This window comes from Egretta garzetta, unplaced genomic scaffold (genome assembly GCF_000687185.1).
Source record: "Egretta garzetta isolate BGI_Z169 unplaced genomic scaffold, ASM68718v1 scaffold59, whole genome shotgun sequence".
Lineage (NCBI taxonomy): Eukaryota > Metazoa > Chordata > Aves > Pelecaniformes > Ardeidae > Egretta > Egretta garzetta.
Genome location: NW_009267230.1, coordinates 3,070,637 through 3,088,836, shown reverse-complemented (window position 1 = coordinate 3,088,836; position 18,200 = coordinate 3,070,637). Strand labels below are relative to the sequence as shown.

General features: G+C 39.9%; 1 protein-coding gene across 1 annotated transcript in view; it reads left to right on the top strand.

Moving 5' to 3' along the window:
* The window catches only part of ADAMTS12 (ADAM metallopeptidase with thrombospondin type 1 motif 12), a 178,410-nt gene that overhangs the window by 133,047 nt on the left and 27,163 nt on the right, over nt 1-18,200 (top strand). Inside the window, exons 15-18 of the mRNA XM_035902749.1 lie at nt 1,043-1,163; nt 6,802-7,046; nt 8,464-8,605; nt 16,885-17,011. Of these exons, the coding sequence (XP_035758642.1) occupies nt 1,043-1,163; nt 6,802-7,046; nt 8,464-8,605; nt 16,885-17,011 (635 nt within the window). The remainder of the gene's footprint in view (nt 1-1,042; nt 1,164-6,801; nt 7,047-8,463; nt 8,606-16,884; nt 17,012-18,200) is intronic.

The window sequence follows — 18,200 nt, the reverse complement described above, 5'->3', positions numbered from 1 at the left end:
GTCATATGTTATGGAATATCCCTTTGGCCAGTTGGGGTCAGCTGTCCCAGCTGTGTCGTCTCCCACTTTCTTGTGCACCTCCAGCCTCTTCACTAGCAGGGCAGTATGAGAAGCTGAAAAGTCTTTGACTTAGTGTAAGCCCTGCTCAGCAACAACCAAAAGCATCTGTGTGTTATCAACGTTATTCTCATCCGAAATCCAAAACACAGCACTATGCCAGCTACTGGGAAGAAAATTAACTCTATCCCAGCCAAAACCAGGACGACAGGGCTCCATGTATCTTGAATACTATTAACAAACATTAATTGTTGGACATTAGGTTGTGTTCTGCAGCCTTGCTAGTTTTTAAAGAGAGGCAAAACCCAGCCCAAAACCAAATGAAGATTCTGTTGAAGTTTAAAGGCATTAGTGCACAGAATTTGTGATTTGGGCAAGGAAAAAGTTTTTTCCTGACTCAGTATGAATAAATTTTTCTCTCACTTTCTCCCTGTAGCAAGCATGAACTGGAAAATCAGTCTTTTCCAGACCTTTATCTTGACCCATTCCCCCATGCTGGCAAGCTGGAGAAGCTGCTGTCACGGGTATAAAACTTCATGCCTGTTTCTCTTTGCAAGGGAGTTTGACTGCAGTAGAGGTTCTGCACTGTCTCATGGCCACAAAAAACTGACACAGAGATTTCGGTTCTGTTACTGCGTTGTATTCCTGTGAATCTATGGATGCTTCTACGACATAAGAAAATAGACACAAATCCCAGATGTATTGGCCAGTCCTAGATGCTGAGGCCATTTGGGTGGCACGTTTCCACCCAAAGTAACTGGTCACTACCATATGTTTCATAACCTGGTGGTGGTTGGTTTTCACCTTCATATAATACGTGAGTTTCACCTAGATACAACATTTGTTTATATAGGATATATACTCTTCTACAAAACTGATTCTCCCCCTTCTTAGAAGAGCAGAGTACGCTGAAGGCAGCAACACATAAGCTCTGAGTATTTCATTGTGGTGGCCACATTTATTCTGAAACTCTATTTCCTTCTAGACTGTTGGCTGTGATTATGAGATAAATTCCAACGCAACTGAAGACCAGTGTGGAGTTTGCCTGGGAGACGGCTCTGCTTGTCGTACAGTGAAGATGATGTTTAATCAAAGTGAAGGATTTGGTAAAATGAGTTCTTTTTAAACTCTTCAGTTGATGAAGTCATTTCTCTACATAACAAGGATTAAGCGCTTCTCATTGCAAACTGAGCAATTGATCTGCGTAGGAAATTGTAAATGGATGTTTCACAGTGAATCATGCGTCTGCCAGAAAAGATCTGTGGTCTGTGCTTTTTAAGTTCACCTTGTCTAATAAAAATCATGTCAGAGACCAACAGGCCCTAACAAGTTAAACAAATAATAAAACCCAAAATAGCAAGTGCATTTTCAAAATTAATGTAATTTATCACCTTGGAAAATCTGGGCCAAATCTCTGGATGGTGTAAAGAACCAAGAAAATTCTGGAGTGAGAGGTTTGGGGATTCATTTCTAAGTGTCATAAATCTGATACCGTTGGCTCTGGTGACCATGTGCTACCTCTTCCCCATGCAGAGCTTTGCAATTCTGGTTGCTCTAAGATTTTCTGTGGGATGTCTCTGGCTTGAAAGGGGAGAAAAGTAACTTCCTGCAGGCTTGAGGTGGTCTGAATCAGCACTTGGAGGACTGAGCCTTCCTTCACTGATGGCAGTGAAGTGATTAAGGCTTTAAGTTGCCATGTGTGGGATGAATGGGAGCCAGAGAGTCTAGAAGAGGGAGTGGGAGGCTAAAACTGAATGAGAAACATGGTGGTGAGCTGGAGGTGGAAGAGACAGCCAGGATGAACATCTTTGAATGGGGAAACAGGACAGGAGGGGGAGGGGTGAGAAGATGGGGCACTGGGGAGTGTGCTTAGAGCAAGATCTGTGGCTGAAGAAGGAGGCTGATGCAGAGATGAGAAGTCTCATGAACAGTAATTGGTACAATGCTAGTGAGAAGGCAGAAACTGCCGTGAGGGTGAGGCTTTGACTTGCTTTTGGGTTTGTGGGTTCTTTTCATAAAATAATTCTGATTTGCAGAAATACGATTTGTGCTAATAATTTAGAGCCGGTTTGATAAGATTTTTCAAAGTTTGGGGGAAGAGCACTCTTAATATTTCAAGGGTTTTTTCTGTACTGTGTACTTGGATTTGCCCTCTTCTGCTCTGCACACCACAGGTGAACTCTGAAGAGGTCTGCAACCATGCAGCAGTGGAGGTTGTATATGTGTGCAAGACTTAAAAAGGAAAATTTAGAGCTCCATCTCCTCCAGTACTACTGTAATCTTTTAGCTAGAGTAGCCTTCTGCTAGTCTAAAATACACTCTGCCTTTGATGATGTGCAGATTTTCCAAGGCTGGAGATGATGTGAAGTTTATTTTCAAATAACAGGTTTACTAAAAAAGTCCAGTACTGTAACACATGGGAGGATAAGTGCCTCTTACTTTATTTAAATTAATTTTGTGTTTTATCTTCACTTAGTTTTTTCCTTGCCCCAAGATTCAATAAGCCTCACTGACAGATGCTGCTGGGAGATACTGACTGTTAAGTAAAATTATTTCGTTGCTTTCTTTAGATTCAGTAAAAAATAGATTGATTCTGCAGATGCTTTCCCTTCTACAGACATTGAATCCATGCAGACAAAATAAGGAAAAGTGTGAGGAAAGGCAGAGGTTGGTGGGCTCTTTAGCTTTTAAGACAACATGTGGATCTCACTGATGTTCACAGGTCTTAAACTGAGAGTAGGAAAGTGGGTTTGTTCACAATTTATGGTTTCTTTTTGTTTCTGACAGGTACTATGGTATTCTGTCTTGTGGTACAGATTTATGGCAGAGTGGCTACTGAACAGTTTATATAAACATAAAGATTTCAGGCTTATAAATTCAGCTAGGTAACAAAACTGGCAAGGAAGATATGAAGAGATTTTTTCCATGTGTAATGGCACAGAGAAAGACAAAATCAAAGCTAATATATTTTGATTTAAAGTTTCATTCAGAACCTAAGTCCAGCAGCACCTTTCTTGGGTCTGGTGCTGCAGCAGCGTGTATTCTGTCTGCAAGCTGACTAACTTGCCAGGTCAGATAATGAAATGTTAGGAAAGAGTTTTAATAATTCAGCATTTCTCTACAGGGCAAGGTGATCAGTTTTACTTGAAGTCTTACCGCTTCGTATTCAGAAAGAAAAGTTTAATAATGTCTATTATTACTTAGATTTTCTTTAAAATTCTTTGTCTTTCCTGTGAATGCAAAATGGGAATAGTGGTCCAGGGGCTCCCAACACAGCCACAGGAATGGCAGCAGCATCTGTGTAATGGATTCCATTAGAGTTTCATGATGGAAAACAAAACAGAGGTGTGATGTGCACAACTGGTCTCAGCTGTTGACACTAAAATTAGCAAGTAAAGTACCTAGTCTGCACCTTGTTTTCAGGAGGTTCAGTTGAAAATCATTTCAGTTGCTTCAGCAAAGGGATCAGCCTGGGTAGGAGGCGTGGCTAGGAAACAAGTGGTGCTGAGAAGGATGGGTAATTGTCCTGTCTTCACCCTTTTGTGTGTGTAGGGGGAAATGAATTTTCCAACTTTCAATAGCAAGGGGACAATGCATTTAAATTTATGGAAATTAGGAAATGAGGGATTGTACAATGGGGGAGAGGTGTACTGCTCTGCCAGTCAGAAGGCAAGTTTATGTGCATATCACTCCTGTGAAGGGCTGAATTTTAGTAAAGTATTGGGAAAGCTAAGAAACTGTGGCTCTGTGTACCCTAACCTGGGGGTTTATCCTGGTCCCGTTACATCCCGACCAACTTGGCTGGGACTGAATCGATATGAGCCGTGGCGTTCCTGCTACCCCTGTTTTCCTTTTCATGCAACCAAGATGCAGGCAGAGATCTGGTACGTGCCTGAACTTACCTCGTAGATGGAGTCTGGACATAGTCACAATGCAGATATTGTTCTGAGAGACTGGAAGGTCTCCTGGATCCTCACTTAGGAGACTAGATTATTTTTTTTTTCCTATTACTGCCATACACTGCAATCCTCCCTCTATTCCATGGGAAGGCTGTATGCAACCATACCTTGACTTGCAAACCCGATATGCCAGCAGGAGCCTGTGCTGTTTTCCATGTAGTATTCTTGTGGTAGTGCCTACAGCCTGGCTTAGAGGAAAATCATGCCTCAGGAATGTGTATTTTTAAGAGAGCTCACAGATACGACAAATTGGAAAGCAGGATGGGAGCTGTTGTGAAAAGGAGAAATGGCCAGATCTGATTATCATCTGATCTGCAATACTGTGCTGACCACCTGAGTGAAATTAGTCCTCTTTCACAGTAATGGGAAAAGAGAAACAGGCTCTTCAATCCTGGTAGTGCCGTGCCTACAACAAGGGCTGCATGAATTTATTCATGTTTTACTCTCATCCATGTTAGGAGCATCTAGATCTAATTTTAATTAAAAACAGAAAGTTTAATAGCATCTCAGAGTTGCCATTTCATGGGTGTGTGGTAACACCCACAATATGGATGCTCCAGGATTTAATGAGCACGGCATGTAGGTTAGACAGCTGACATTTTGACTGTTATTGAATCTCAGATCTCTAGGTCCTTATCAGATGAAACCATATAACTGGGAACTATTATATAAACACCATCCACATCATTTTTAAACAAAAATTATTATGTTGAGTGAAAAACTGAAAAGCTTGGTGCTGATAGCTTTGCTTTCAAAAGCAGATAACATTCATTGGGAACTAGTGTGAAGTACTGGGAAATCAGGAGGTAATTTAGTTAGTTAAAAAAGGGAGGGCTGTGGAGAAGGGAGTGTGATACATTGACCAAATGGTAACGACTATCACCAGACAGTTGCAATACATTTAAAATCAGGTTTATGAGCAACAGCAGGTGATTCAGACAAAAATAATTACGGAAAGAAAACTTGAGAGGTTAGAGATTTTTACGTTACAACAGAAAGAAAACTTATGTTTTATTGTTTCTATACTTAGTGTTTTGAAGAAATGTTATTCTAATTACATCCGGAAAAAAGGTACTGGAGAAGGACACTAATGTTGTAAAGCCAAGCTGTCAGGATGTGACACAATTAAGATTTTCCATGCTGTGTTAATTTGGCCCACTTGTGAGTATGTCTTCTAATCAAGTGTTCAGTTACATGATCACACGCTGCACTGAGGACACTGTACACGTCTCCTCTGCGCTGAATGAACAGAACATTTCAGGGAATCATTAGACTTTGGTTACTTACAATAGACCTAGACCACTGCTTTCCTGTAAGAGAAGTTATTCAGTAATCCTTCAGATTTTGTTGCTCCCTTCACTTACGAAAGACTGAAAAGTTTGGATTTCCGTGGTCAGTCTAGGAAACTTGCAAAAGGTGACATCCAGAAAACTCTCCCTCTTGAACATTAATCACTGGAAAAAAAAACATATAATGATATACCATTAATGTAATTGGGAAGGGCCTGAAGTAGACAGATCCTTTTTTGTACTATAAGCAACATATGGCATTAGAAGCAATGCTTGTCACACCACAAAAGAGCTGCAAAGAAAATTCTGACTTTGAGGCACTTATTTACAACAGCAGGTTGTTGTACAGCATATAAGTACTTCTGGTAGGTGGAGACCATTGATACTGAAGACCAGTTACTATGCCCATTGTGGTTTACCTCACTCATGTGAGTGAGTAATCAAAGGTGATAAGCGTATTTCACAAAAAAGGTGAATGGGATGGGAGAATTTACTCCATGACCTCAGCAGTGTGTGATAAGAACTGGGGAACCACATATGTTCCAATGTTGAAGAAGAATCATAGAATATGTTCCAATGTTGAAGTAAATCAGCACAAACTGCAGCTCGCACTCCCAGGGAACCTGCTTGTAGAGCTGTTATCCATCCAATTTCTGAAGCCCAGCCAGGAGCAATAGCAAGAAAGCTATCTGAGTCTGTGTTCAAATTTCTATGTGAGCTTCCTATTTTTACAGTTCAGTAGCAATAGCAGTTCCCTGTAAGGTGAGAAGCACAGAGCCTGACGTCATATATTGCCTATGGTGCAAACAAAATTCTGTAGTGGACGCTCTGGGTTCATCACACACATACCAAAAATCTCTTTTTAGAGATAACTTTATATATGAAGAGCTGTTGAACTTCCTTACAAAAATCAGTTGTTTATAAAAATGTGTTCAACTGATCACAGAGAATTGAGACGTTGGAATAACGTTCAGTTTTTTGTAGCAAGGCTACCTATAGGAAACAGTCATGGAGAAGTTAAGTGGTTTAAGAGAAGGTACATGGAATTATGTATGTACCTGTATGCTGGTGACAGATGAAAACGTTCCTTGCAAATTGAAAAGACCTTTCCCACAACAGACTGTTAACTTGCTGGGACTCCGTGGCATTTCTCCAGATGACTCACACTGCAGTGTGCCAGAGCCCTGGTGTATGGTTGTGGAGATGCTGATGCTCATCTGTGGAATAGATTTCCCCCAGTGCAGCTCAGAAAATCATTCACCTCTGTATCCCTTCTAAATGCCACTATCATTGCCTAAACACAATGCGTATTCATATTCCCCAACTGATACTGGAAAACCTGGCTTGGAAAGTGACACTATTAACTAAGTGAAATGCAAGCTCTGTGATGGCATATTTGTATATAATTTCAAGCTGGTATTGCAATAATCTTATGCATAAGTAAAATGCAATGACATTTTTGTTGTTCACCCCTATGAACCTTTCTTGCCTTTTAGGATATGTTGATATTGGGCTAATTCCAAAAGGCGCGAGGGGAATCAAAGTCATGGAAGTTGCAGAAGCAGGAAATTTCCTTGCTGTGCGAAGCAAAGACCCAGAAAAATATTACCTGAATGGAGGCTTTATCATCCAGTGGAATGGTGAATACAAAGTGGCAGGCACAGTATTTCAGTATGACAGAACGGGGGATCTAGAAAACCTGACTGCTCCAGGACCTACCAATGAATCAATATGGATACAGGTAAATAGGAGATGGCTAGTAGAACCTGCTGAGTTTGGATGGCAGCAGAATGTGCTGGGGCTCTGAAACTGAGGCTGGAAAAATATGTATATTTGTATATAAACCACTCTATTAGCATGCGGTCTTGCAAAAATCAGTTGAGCTATTTTGGAGAGAAATAAACACCTTGCTTGAGGGGGTTGTTCATCCTGCCTGAAACAGATGTCCAGTATCATGCTCTGATGATAATTAAAGGCTGGTATAATCCAGTGCTGCCACTAGGATAGGGATCCTGCCACCTGTAGTTGGTCAGTTGTTTGCCCAAACTTCCTTGGGTCTTGTGCCAGTTTAGACCAACATGAGGCTGTGAGGTGAACCAGACCCAGATGAAAAGTATTTATCACAAAAAGGTAGCTGATGCCAGGCTGCGAACAGTGAGAGCTAGGGAAGGGTGACAGCACTGACAGCTACACTGAGCAAGAAAATACAGCATTAGATAGATGGTAGTAGTAGATAGAGGTAGGTAGGTACAGTAATTTATGGTAAGTGAATGGATCCATTTAGCATCCAGTGAGGTTGCTCCCTTTTGTTTCTTTTATATTTCTTTATAGATTGTAACTTAAATGTAACCACCTTCTGTTAATTCTGCAAAAATAGTTTTAGATTACCCCTTTGTTCTCTGAATGTACTACCTTTCCTGGCTTACTTGCCTGCCTATCCACCATGCAATTTAAAGAAGTATTAGGGGGGTGATGGGAGCCACTTTCACACTTTGAATGTCTGGTGAGAAGGTGCATCTAATGGGTGCTCAATCTTAACTGTCATTAAGAAGGTCAGGGAAACAATTAGGAGAAAGAGTAGAAGCTCATTGCTGAAGTCTTTTATCCCTTTATGATGCTTTTCTTTTCTCCCTCTTACCAGCAGAACAGTAAATTTCTTGAGTGCCTCTTCTCAGTTGGAATTTTCCTTCTTAATCCAGAAACACTGAAAACCAATATTAAAGCAGTGTCTGAATAAAGTCTGTAGTTTTCTGCCCTACTGGTTGTTTTGTAACAGCTATTTCAGAAGGGTAAGGAAATTATAATTTATAATGGTGATGGGCAATAGCTCTTAATCAGCAGTACATTTGGCAGTGCCTTGGATGGACTTTGCGTTATCTTTTCTTACAGTCATTAGGATACCAATTATGCTGACCCAGTTAACTCCCACCTGTGTTTGCAAAAGTGCATGGCAAACAACTGTGTCTTAGAAAGACACACGTATGCCACTGTTGGCAAACGAATGAGAGTTTTGCCAGTCTACTTCTCTGAACTGGGAGTAAACTCCAAAATGGGCTGCTTTAAACCTTGCTGATTCTTCTGTTTTCACACTTTGAAAGCTTTGGGCCAGTAGATTATTGGCATCCTAAGTAATTAAATAAACCACACTCTTTTCCCAGCTACTTTTTCAAGAAACTAACCCTGGAATCAAGTATGAATATACTGTACGTAAAGAAGAAAGTAATGAGAATGAGATTGGAGAGCCAGAGTATTTTTGGCAGTATGGAGACTGGACAGCCTGCAGTGTTACCTGTGGAAGAGGTAATTCCTTACTTCTGTTTTCCTCATTACTGGCAAATCTCATCTTTACTTTAAGTTATCCAGACACTGTCCTCAAAGAGGTAAGGTTCTTCAATCTGTATTTAGTGGGAAATCAGATCACACAATTAGAATAACTTATTTTGGCTTTAAAATAAAATGTTATTAAATAATGTAAGGCAAATGTGTTTCTATAGCACCTGCCCTAAAATTCTCAACCTCTGTGAACCAAAATGAAAACCTACAGTTTTCTTTTCATCATAATTTATTGTCAATATTGTTCACAGTCACACTACTTCCCATGACTACAAAAATTATTCTTCATTTCTGTCCTCCCTTGATAAGCAACAATGCTTTTTGTGCACTTCTCAATAATTACTTAATTTAAATCAGTCTTGAGAACTTTGCCACTCTCAGTACAATGGCTTGGGGACAACTGCAGCTATATTGTAGTTTTGTATGCAGCATGTTATGCCAGACAAGCAGAATGATGCTCATGATGTAGGATTTAACAACAGGTCCAGAAGTTTGCCTTTGGTAACACACAGAAAATGCTACCAGGAAATCTTTCTTTAAAATAGTTAACAGATCAATGAGATGAAGTTGATCCTTGCGGTAAACCAATGATAATGATAAAAAGACTGAAGATTTCTATACAAAAGTAAAAGTTTTTTATCCATCCCTTGTGAGAATAATTTTTAAAGGATGGGAAAAATGTGTGTGAAAGGAAGTCTGCACTTGGGGGGAAGAGATTGCAGCCTTCTGTCTGAATTAGATCCTGAGTTTCACTGGACAGAAGAAGAGTCCTGGAGATAGGATGGAAACCTTGATCTTTGACCATCTGTATGAAAATTGTACAGAACAGTATACAATCAACATTACAGCCACTGGACAAACAACATGAAATAAGCCTTTTCTCTTTCTAATGCTAGGGTATTGTTGGTGCTTTTTGATAATTATTGCTTTCTTTAACTACTTTCCAGAAAGAAAGAAAAAGACAAAAAAATGTTGTAACAAATCCAGTTGGGAGTCTAGAAGCAGTGATGATTACAGGACTAACAATATTTTAATCTTTCCTGACAGGGAAGACACTAAATAATGCATTTTAAGTGGTTTGAACAAAGAACATTATATGGCCTTAATTTTAGAAGATCAAAAGAAGAATTGTAGAAGAATAGTGTAAATTACCCCATCCCAATAACATTCCTATATTATTAAAAAGATTATATATATAATGGGCATATTGTAGAGTTGTTTATACATCCATAAATATATATATATGTTTGTGCAAAAATTTGTGTGGCTTGTTTTTTGGGGTTTTTCTTTTTGAGAAGAGTCTCTCGGCACAAAGCACTGTGTGCTTTCTGGTTAGGAGGAAAAAAACAATACATATTCTTTAAATAGGTACCCAAAACAACTGTTTTGCTTAATTGCATGCTGTATGTTTTACTTCTAATACCTAGTTGTGAATAATGTTTAATGTAACAATTGGCATGATAACAGAAAGGGGAGGGGGGGGGGGGGGGGGGGGAAGTGTTATTAGGCTGTTTATTATGTTGGTTTGGTTTTTTTTAACATCAGCTGCACTTTTCCCAGAACTGTTTCTCACTAAGTAAATTATAACCCTGTGTACTACCTTCTGGCTAAAGAACTGTGTGACTTGGCTTTGATTTCTAAACACCACATGGATTACTTAAATAGAGGACTGCAGGATACAGGGGTTTTTTCAGGTTTTATTTAATAAGTATCTTCACCTGTTTACCATCTTTGGGCTCTTAATAAATACTTCTTGAGCTCATTGGCTTTCTTTGCATAAGTAGAAATTATATGTTTCTGATATGTTTGTGGACTTACTCACATACGAGTTTGCAGGGGATCCAAGAAGTGCATCGCAGTTCAAAAAAGGGCACAGAAACCTTCCCAGTTCTCTGCATTCCCTTATGGACAGGAGAAAAGAAATTAATAGACCCGTTGCTGTCTTTCCTCTTAGATACATGCATTTATAAAAGTAACTGAACAGGTCTAAAAGAGGGTGTAATATGCTGATACATGGTGTAGTCAGGGTATTGTTGCTTACTCCCTGCCCAGAAAAAAGGGAAACTCTGGCACAGCCTCAATGCATCACTTGAACCAGGGGAGCTCTGGTATTACAGTCTGTCTGCAGTTTTCTGCAGGTACCTGATGCTTAATCTGGTTGTGCTCAGGACTCATCTGAATGCGGACCAGCTGTGCTGTTGTCGTATTAGCTTGGCACCGAGTCTGAGCTAGTTACACTGGTGCAGTGATATAGCAGGTTTATGCCCGGATGATCAGAGCACAAACACATCAGCAAATATGCCTGGAGCTTTGCTGCATAAAAAAAAAAAAAAAGGTGTAGCAGCAGGGAAGGTGTATTTGGAAAATGTTAGCTCTCCATCATTATGGAAATTTGGGAACTCTAAAGTCTTGCTCCATTTAGCCAGGAATATGGGCATGGTATTGGCTGTTGACCTAGAGCCAGAAAGTCTCACACGGTTATGCATTAGTGTGGTTTGATCCCCCTGAGTTTGGTTTAGGACCAGGAGGCAAGAAAAAAGGCAGAACTGAATGTTCCCAGTGTTGCTGGATTAAGCAGCACCTTTCTGTGGCTTCCACAGAACTTCCTTCTGGCTTCGACGATGAGGTTGATTTTATCTGAACATACACTGTTTAGATTCAGATTTTACTGCTGTTGGCAGTAACAGACCTGTTGTGCCAAATATCAGGCCATCTGAAGAGTTTTGAAAGGTTTGTAAGATTAAGTGCATTGAAGTAGGCAAGATCATCTACTGCTAGTGGCGTGCTGCATGACAAGTCTTACTGAAGGCAAGCCTACAGTGGGGGTCAAGGAGACAAAAAAAGCTGCATTTATGTAGACTAAAGGTAGTAGTAAAATAACCTTCAAGGAATTTTGCATTTAATTTGGTAAATAACAAACCAGTAGTTTTTCAGGATAAAAGGAAGGGCCAGTAAAGGTGAACTATTGAACTAGTTTGGACATCCACAGCCAGTGGGAAAAATTGGTCCTTACCTAGAATTTTGCTCTCCTGGCAAACCTGGACCTGCCTAAAGATTCAGCATAGGGCCTCTCATCATGACTGGTTAATATGGTAGTAGTAAATCCAAGGGCACTTTGTCCTTTTGTAGCCAAAGAGATCAGGACAATGCAAACAAATGCTGTCTGAAGCCAAGAGAGTGAAGCTGAGTTAGGTAGTGATAAATGGGTCTACAGGCATGGGAATGGGCTGATGCAGGAAAGCCTCATCTTGTCCTAAGAGAAAAAATACAGTTTTAGCCCTGTGATAGAGTTCCTTATCCAAGGGAAACATGCCTGGAAAAAGTCCTAATGATAAATAATGTCTCTGTAGAGTGAAGCTGCCCCTTCTCAGAATTAAACCAGGACAGCTCCCTAAAGATATTTTCCAAAAGATTTGTGGCCTCAAGGTGGCACCACATCATGCTGTGACCCATATCCTTCCCCAACTCCATTGCAACTGAGAAAGAGAAGATGCATATGTGCTCATGTTTTCCTTCTTTTCTTCCATGTCTTTTGTAGTCTCAAAGAGTGGGTCTGGCCAGTCTACAATAGCACCATTTAACAGGGAAAAAAATATTGTCTGAAAAATCAATGTTTTCTGTAGCAAACACCTAATACTGCATGCAGGGAAAAGGAGAACACATTGCAATATCTGGTATCCATTTGCAATGTAGAAAATAGTTCAGTAATTACATTGCAATCCATTTCATGAGAAACAAATGCTGAAGGAGATAATTTATAGTAAAAATCATAAGCCTTGCTTTGTCCACACTTGAGGGCAGTTTGATATTCTGCCTGACATTTGCTTTATGAAGAAAGGAGTTGCTTTGCAGTCAGTATGTGTGCACACTGGACAATGTCCTGCAAGCTGCTGCACCTCTCTGGCCAAGAGCGTGTCTCTCCAGAGCCTGCTGTCAAGGCAGCATGTAAAGCCTTTAAGCTTTTTTATAGGAATATTAATTTAAATGCCTCCCTGAGTATTTTTCTAGACCAACTACCCATTATTCTTTCTTTCAATAATTGTCAATTAGAAATTACAAGTATAAATCCTTCATCCTTGTCTAGAGGCTTAATCATGTTTCTTAGAACCAGCTTTGAGTGGCATTGAACATAACAAGAAGCAAAGCGCAGCCCAGCTGTAACTAAGGAAGAATATTAGACAACCTCAACAATTTACTTCTCCATAGATAACATGAGTAATTGGCAAATTTTCAAAGCTTTGCAAAAGGACTTAACTGTAAGATTTGTTTGGGGGTTAATTGTTATGTACCCTCTAAATCATTCACAACTGTTATCAGGGCAACTTTGCAAAATTACCTCCAGGTGTTCCTGAACTGAAATATAGTACAAAACTTGTGGCATTGATTTTAGAAAACAAAGGTCACTGTATTTTCCTTTGCTATTATGGGTCTAAGTTCTGTAACACCAAGAGTGTAAAGGTTGGCTCTTGTATTGTGTACTTAATTTGTTCATGTGCTGAATCTAATTTGTTCATTCAAATGCCAAAGTGAACTCCTTGCAGAGTATCTGATTTGATGCACCACTGTGACAATTACATATTCAAATTAATTTTACAATCAAATATACTCTTTTGTGTACACATTCTGTATGTTTGCTTCTGGTCCTTCATTTCTGTTGTTCTCAGCCTTAATTTTGCCCAAACGGAGGGCTATGCAGCCAGCAGATTTCTAATCTATGTTTCAAAAACCTTCCACGCCCAAATGATTTTAGACTGGCACCTTTTTTCCCAAACTAAGTGAGAAATCAGGAGCAGAGTGGGTCAACCTCCTATCTAAAAAGTTCTGCATTAAGGATGAAGTGGCGCAGAGATGTAGAAGCAATCTCTGAGCAGATTTACTGAAATCAAGACCATTCTTTGATCTGTTTTCTTTATTTCTCTATTTTTTTTCCAGAAACAATTATTTCCAGAAATAATTCCAAAAATAATTCCAGAAATTTTTTTCACAGAGCTGAGGTGGTACACTTCTGTATGAAGAAATACGGGTGTGAGGAGGGCTACAGTGCAATGAGTGCTGAGGGGAGCAGAAAGGAATGGGATGTTCCCACTTCAGAGGAAAAAGCATGATTGTTGCAGTGGTATTATGGCCACGGAGGCAAAGTCCTGATGAATCCAGCATCTTTGTGCATGCAAGAGTTGTCAGCATGGACTAGTTAGAACTGAAGTCAGGGAAAAGTAGAAGAGGTGAAGGGAGGAAAACAGCTACCCTCTCAGAGCCCAATAGAAAGAGTGTTTTTTTTCCCAAGTTTTTAAGTATATTGAGAATTTTTAATACGATATTACGCATTAAGTTATGTAACTGTGTTAAGGTTTGGTAGGGCAGGGACAGTGTGTGGTGACTAGTTTCCTACTTTTGCAGTGTTTTCTAGTTCAACTTGCTCAAGGTGATAAAAACGTCTGTGTTCCATTATGTCATTATATGTATACCTGCATATATATGTGTATACCAATATATGCATACAGGATTCCTTCCAACTTTGGAACTGAACTATGCACAGTCATGGTGAAAAAACTGCATTCATGGCTTCTTTAAATGTGTACATCCATCCCAGAACTTTCCAGATTTTGAAACTACAGTGGGAGATCCCATAACTTCCATAATAAAAATTGTTTATGTGAATAAATTAGTTTATTGATGCCAGCAATAAGTAAATGTTTTATAAGAATATACAGCCTCAGAACAAAACTTTTGCAAAGTTTTATAGTGCTTTTAAAGCGAATTACAGCAGCTGAAATGACACTGAAGAATGTATCCAAGCAAAAGAGTTCTTCTCTTACATTTTTAACAGCAACATATCATGGTTTTGAAAGGGACAGAAACATATTTCTGTGAACTGCTTTGTTTACAACTAGCAGGAAGGCTGCTAACTATTCCAGCTATATTTTTCAAGAGCATAAAACAGAGCACTGGTCATTGGCAGTCCTGCACTGAACCAAAAAGCTTTCTGCTGCTTGAAGCCCCGTAGGGACAGGAGAGAGCCACATCGAGCCACACTGCAGTCACGCGGCTGCTTCCACATCATGTGGAAGGGGGCCTATAGGAAAGATGGGGAAAATCTTTTTAGTAGGGCCAGCAGTGACAAGACAAGGGGTAATGGTTTTAAACTAAACCAGGGTAGGTTTAGACTAGATATAAGGAAGAAGTTCTTTACAATGAGGGTGGTGAAACACTGGAACAGGTTGCCCAGAGAGGTGGTGGAGGCCCCATCCCTGGAAAGATTCAAGGCCAGGTTGGACGGGGCTCTGAGCAACCTGATCTAGTTAGCGGTGTCCCTGCTCCTGCAGGGGGGTTGGACTAGATGACCTCTAGGGGTCCCTTCCAACCCAAAACATTCTATGATTCTATGTACTCTGGAGCTCCAGTGCCTCAGCAAAGAGTATTAATGGGACCACAGGAGTGCAGTCCCTTAATCCTTCCCTTCTAGGTGAAACTAATCCTTGTTCTAGCAAATCAGCCGTCATGTATGACTGGAGGAGTCTCAGTCATCAAATCCTGTGTTTTTGTCAGTAATTGTCTTACATGTTTCAGTCACAAGTCTGAAAGTACTCTAAAAGCTGTAGCATTTCCTCACAATGTCACAGATCTGATATGTTACGGTACTATAAAAATGAGGTACAGGTTTCCATTCTTTTATGGAATGACCCAAATACACATAGAAAGTTCTTGTGTTGTGGAGGCCTTTTTCAGTAATATCTGACTACAACCTCCCCTACACAGATGCAGTCTGTGCTCAGTTCTCCCACCAGAAGTTACCTCTGTTGCTAGCTTAGGATTTCCTAGGAGCAGAGTTCGTATTCTGGGTTTTCTGTATTTATTTTTATAATAAAGTAGATTGTTAAATTCTGGAGAGAAAAAAAATTGAGTGCTGTGAAGTTACTTAAAGGAAGATAACCATAATGCTAGCATGAAATTTTAGAAAATACAATCTAATTGCCATATATGGGGACATTGCTGTATAGAGGAACGTAAGTCTATGTTGTATAGAGGAATATTTTCATATTTCTCAAGTAGTATTATTTATGGATTACTGTTCTCGATAGTTTCCCACGCTCGTTATTAGGAGGTGTGAGGCAAGTAAAAGCTTGATTCCTAAACATTCTGCAAAATAGCCTAACACGTATCCCTGACACCATAGTAGGAGTGTTGTAGGCCCTTTGCTTCCCAGGAGAAGGATAAAAGTCACAGAGGTTCAGTGACCTCCTGTCTGCATATAAAGGGCTGCGAATGAATAGCACACTTAATTTAACGGGAGCTAATAAACAAGGTTTCTTCAGTCTTTTTAGTCCTTGGGATTGGTTTGGGCCTAATGCCACTATTTTAATGCCTCTGTATCAGTCTAGCTACAACCTTTAAACTGTAATATTTGCAATACTTTTTTTACACTGGGTTTGCAGCACACACCTATCTAAAATTACTGCAAAACTGTGTGGAAGGTAGGCCCCTAGAAACTGGCTTTGTTTGGATTGTCACTAGGGTAACGCAGTATTTTGGTTCATGTTTCTTTCTCTTAAATGTGTGGGAGTTTTTGTAAGTGGAACAGTTAGGGAATAACCCAGGTTGTGTGTATGGGATGTCTCTGTGTCTCTTGTCATTACTGTGCTTTGCTGCCTGTGATGAGTGCTGTGTATTAGTTACATAAAAACCAGATTTTCTCCCCAGCATTATGGCATCATCATTTTCGGTCAAGATTTGTACCAAAACTTCTTGAAAGTGGAAGTCAGCATTAAGAGTCACAGGGTTATACTTTTGCTGATACACTCCAGTTTGTAGTCTTCTTAAACAGCCTTCCCAGAAGTACAAAGAAAAGATCAGCAAAAATACCCTTGCTATGAATAGCCTGGTGCTGCTGAGTTACCTCTTAACTGGGAGTAACCCAAGAACCATTCATAGCCCTTTAAACCTGCTTCAGGGCCTGCAGGAGCCCTTTCTGAGGCTGACAACTAAATTGAGATTAAGAAAAGTGCATTCTAATGTGTTGCTTGAGATATCTGATCAAAAAGAGCTCTGCTTAACACCTTTTCAGTTTGATTAAAGGATGCTCATATCTGACTTAGCCCAGACATTCAGGAGAACTGACTTTCACAGATATTAGTGTACTCCAGGATGTGGAAAACGACCAGTATGTACGCCCCATGCTAGGGGATTTCTACAGCTCATTCCCAGCCTACGTGGCTTACTGTTAATTTTTTTCTGTCTTTCTCTTGCAGGGGTGCGGCGGCAGATAGCTCACTGCATGCGGAGGGGAAGCGGAGCGATCAAAAACTCCTTCTGCGACCCAGCAACACAGCCAAATGGGCGACAAAAGAAATGCTACGAAAAGGACTGTCCACCCAGGTAACAGATACTGGGAGGGCTCTGATAATGCCAAATAGCAGCCTTATTCAGAGGAAAATGTTGGTTCTAATACCAGATTGGTGTGGCATCTAAGGCCTGCCATGGTGAGAGCTCCCAAGTGTTTCAGAGCAAGGTGGCAGGAACCCAGTAATAAACAGATTAGGAGTGAGCTGCCCAAAAATGTTTCCAGTGCAAGTTACTGAGCAGTCTGTGCTGGGAATGTCAGAGATTGCTCTCTCATCTGTATAGACACTCTTTTTGTTCAGTTTTGGTGCAGGTGTGCCTGAAAACTGTATAAATTCTTAGTTATTTTAAAAATCCTTTTCCTGTCTTAGCTCGAGTGATAATGTTTTACTGACTGTTCCAAAAACTACCTTGAAGAGAGGTTTTTTTAAGCCTTTTTATGCTGTGTTTTAGTATGTTTTGATACTCCTTTGTCCTTTTTGTGAGGGAGGATGAGTGAAAATGCCAACTTCTATAACTATTATAACCTTCTTTCTAACACTTATTGTTTGGCATCTTTTTATCATGTCCCTTCTTATTTTTTCCTTTCAGTGATGTGCAGCTTTCTGTGTTCTGTGATCACATGGGAATAATTTTTTCCATTCCCATAATATTATTTTAATTTGTCCTCATCTCTGTTTTTTCTCTTCTACCATTTTAGTGAGTAGGGTAAGGAAGACTAACCACAGCAAACATTCCAGGTGACAGCGGAACTGGAGGCATGTAAAATAGGCACAGATTTGCTGGAAGGGATCAATATTGATTTTGGTTTCATGCTTTAGGTACTGGAACATCTTACTTTTGTCTCTCACTGTCTTCGGAAATTGTTTATTGTGCTGTTTGCAATGGTATACCAGTCTTCCCCTAGTAATTCTATTTAAATCAGAATCAACTTGAAGTCATTACAATGATTCCCTTAAAGTGTATCGCGTTACATTTGCCAGCAGTGAGTTTCACGAAGCTTTAATGTAAAAAATTACGCATGGCTGTTGGTTTTATTAGTTGCTTCCAAGTTTCTTCACTACAATATATGATGCCTCCTCTGGGAATTATATCTTGGCGCTTGCAGCCTCTATAAATGACTGTTAAAAACACAAACTACCGGCATTTCATAATTCTCTGTAGATTGCTAGGAAGTCAATTGACCAGTAGATCAAACTTATTAAATAGTTGACTAGTTAAGAGC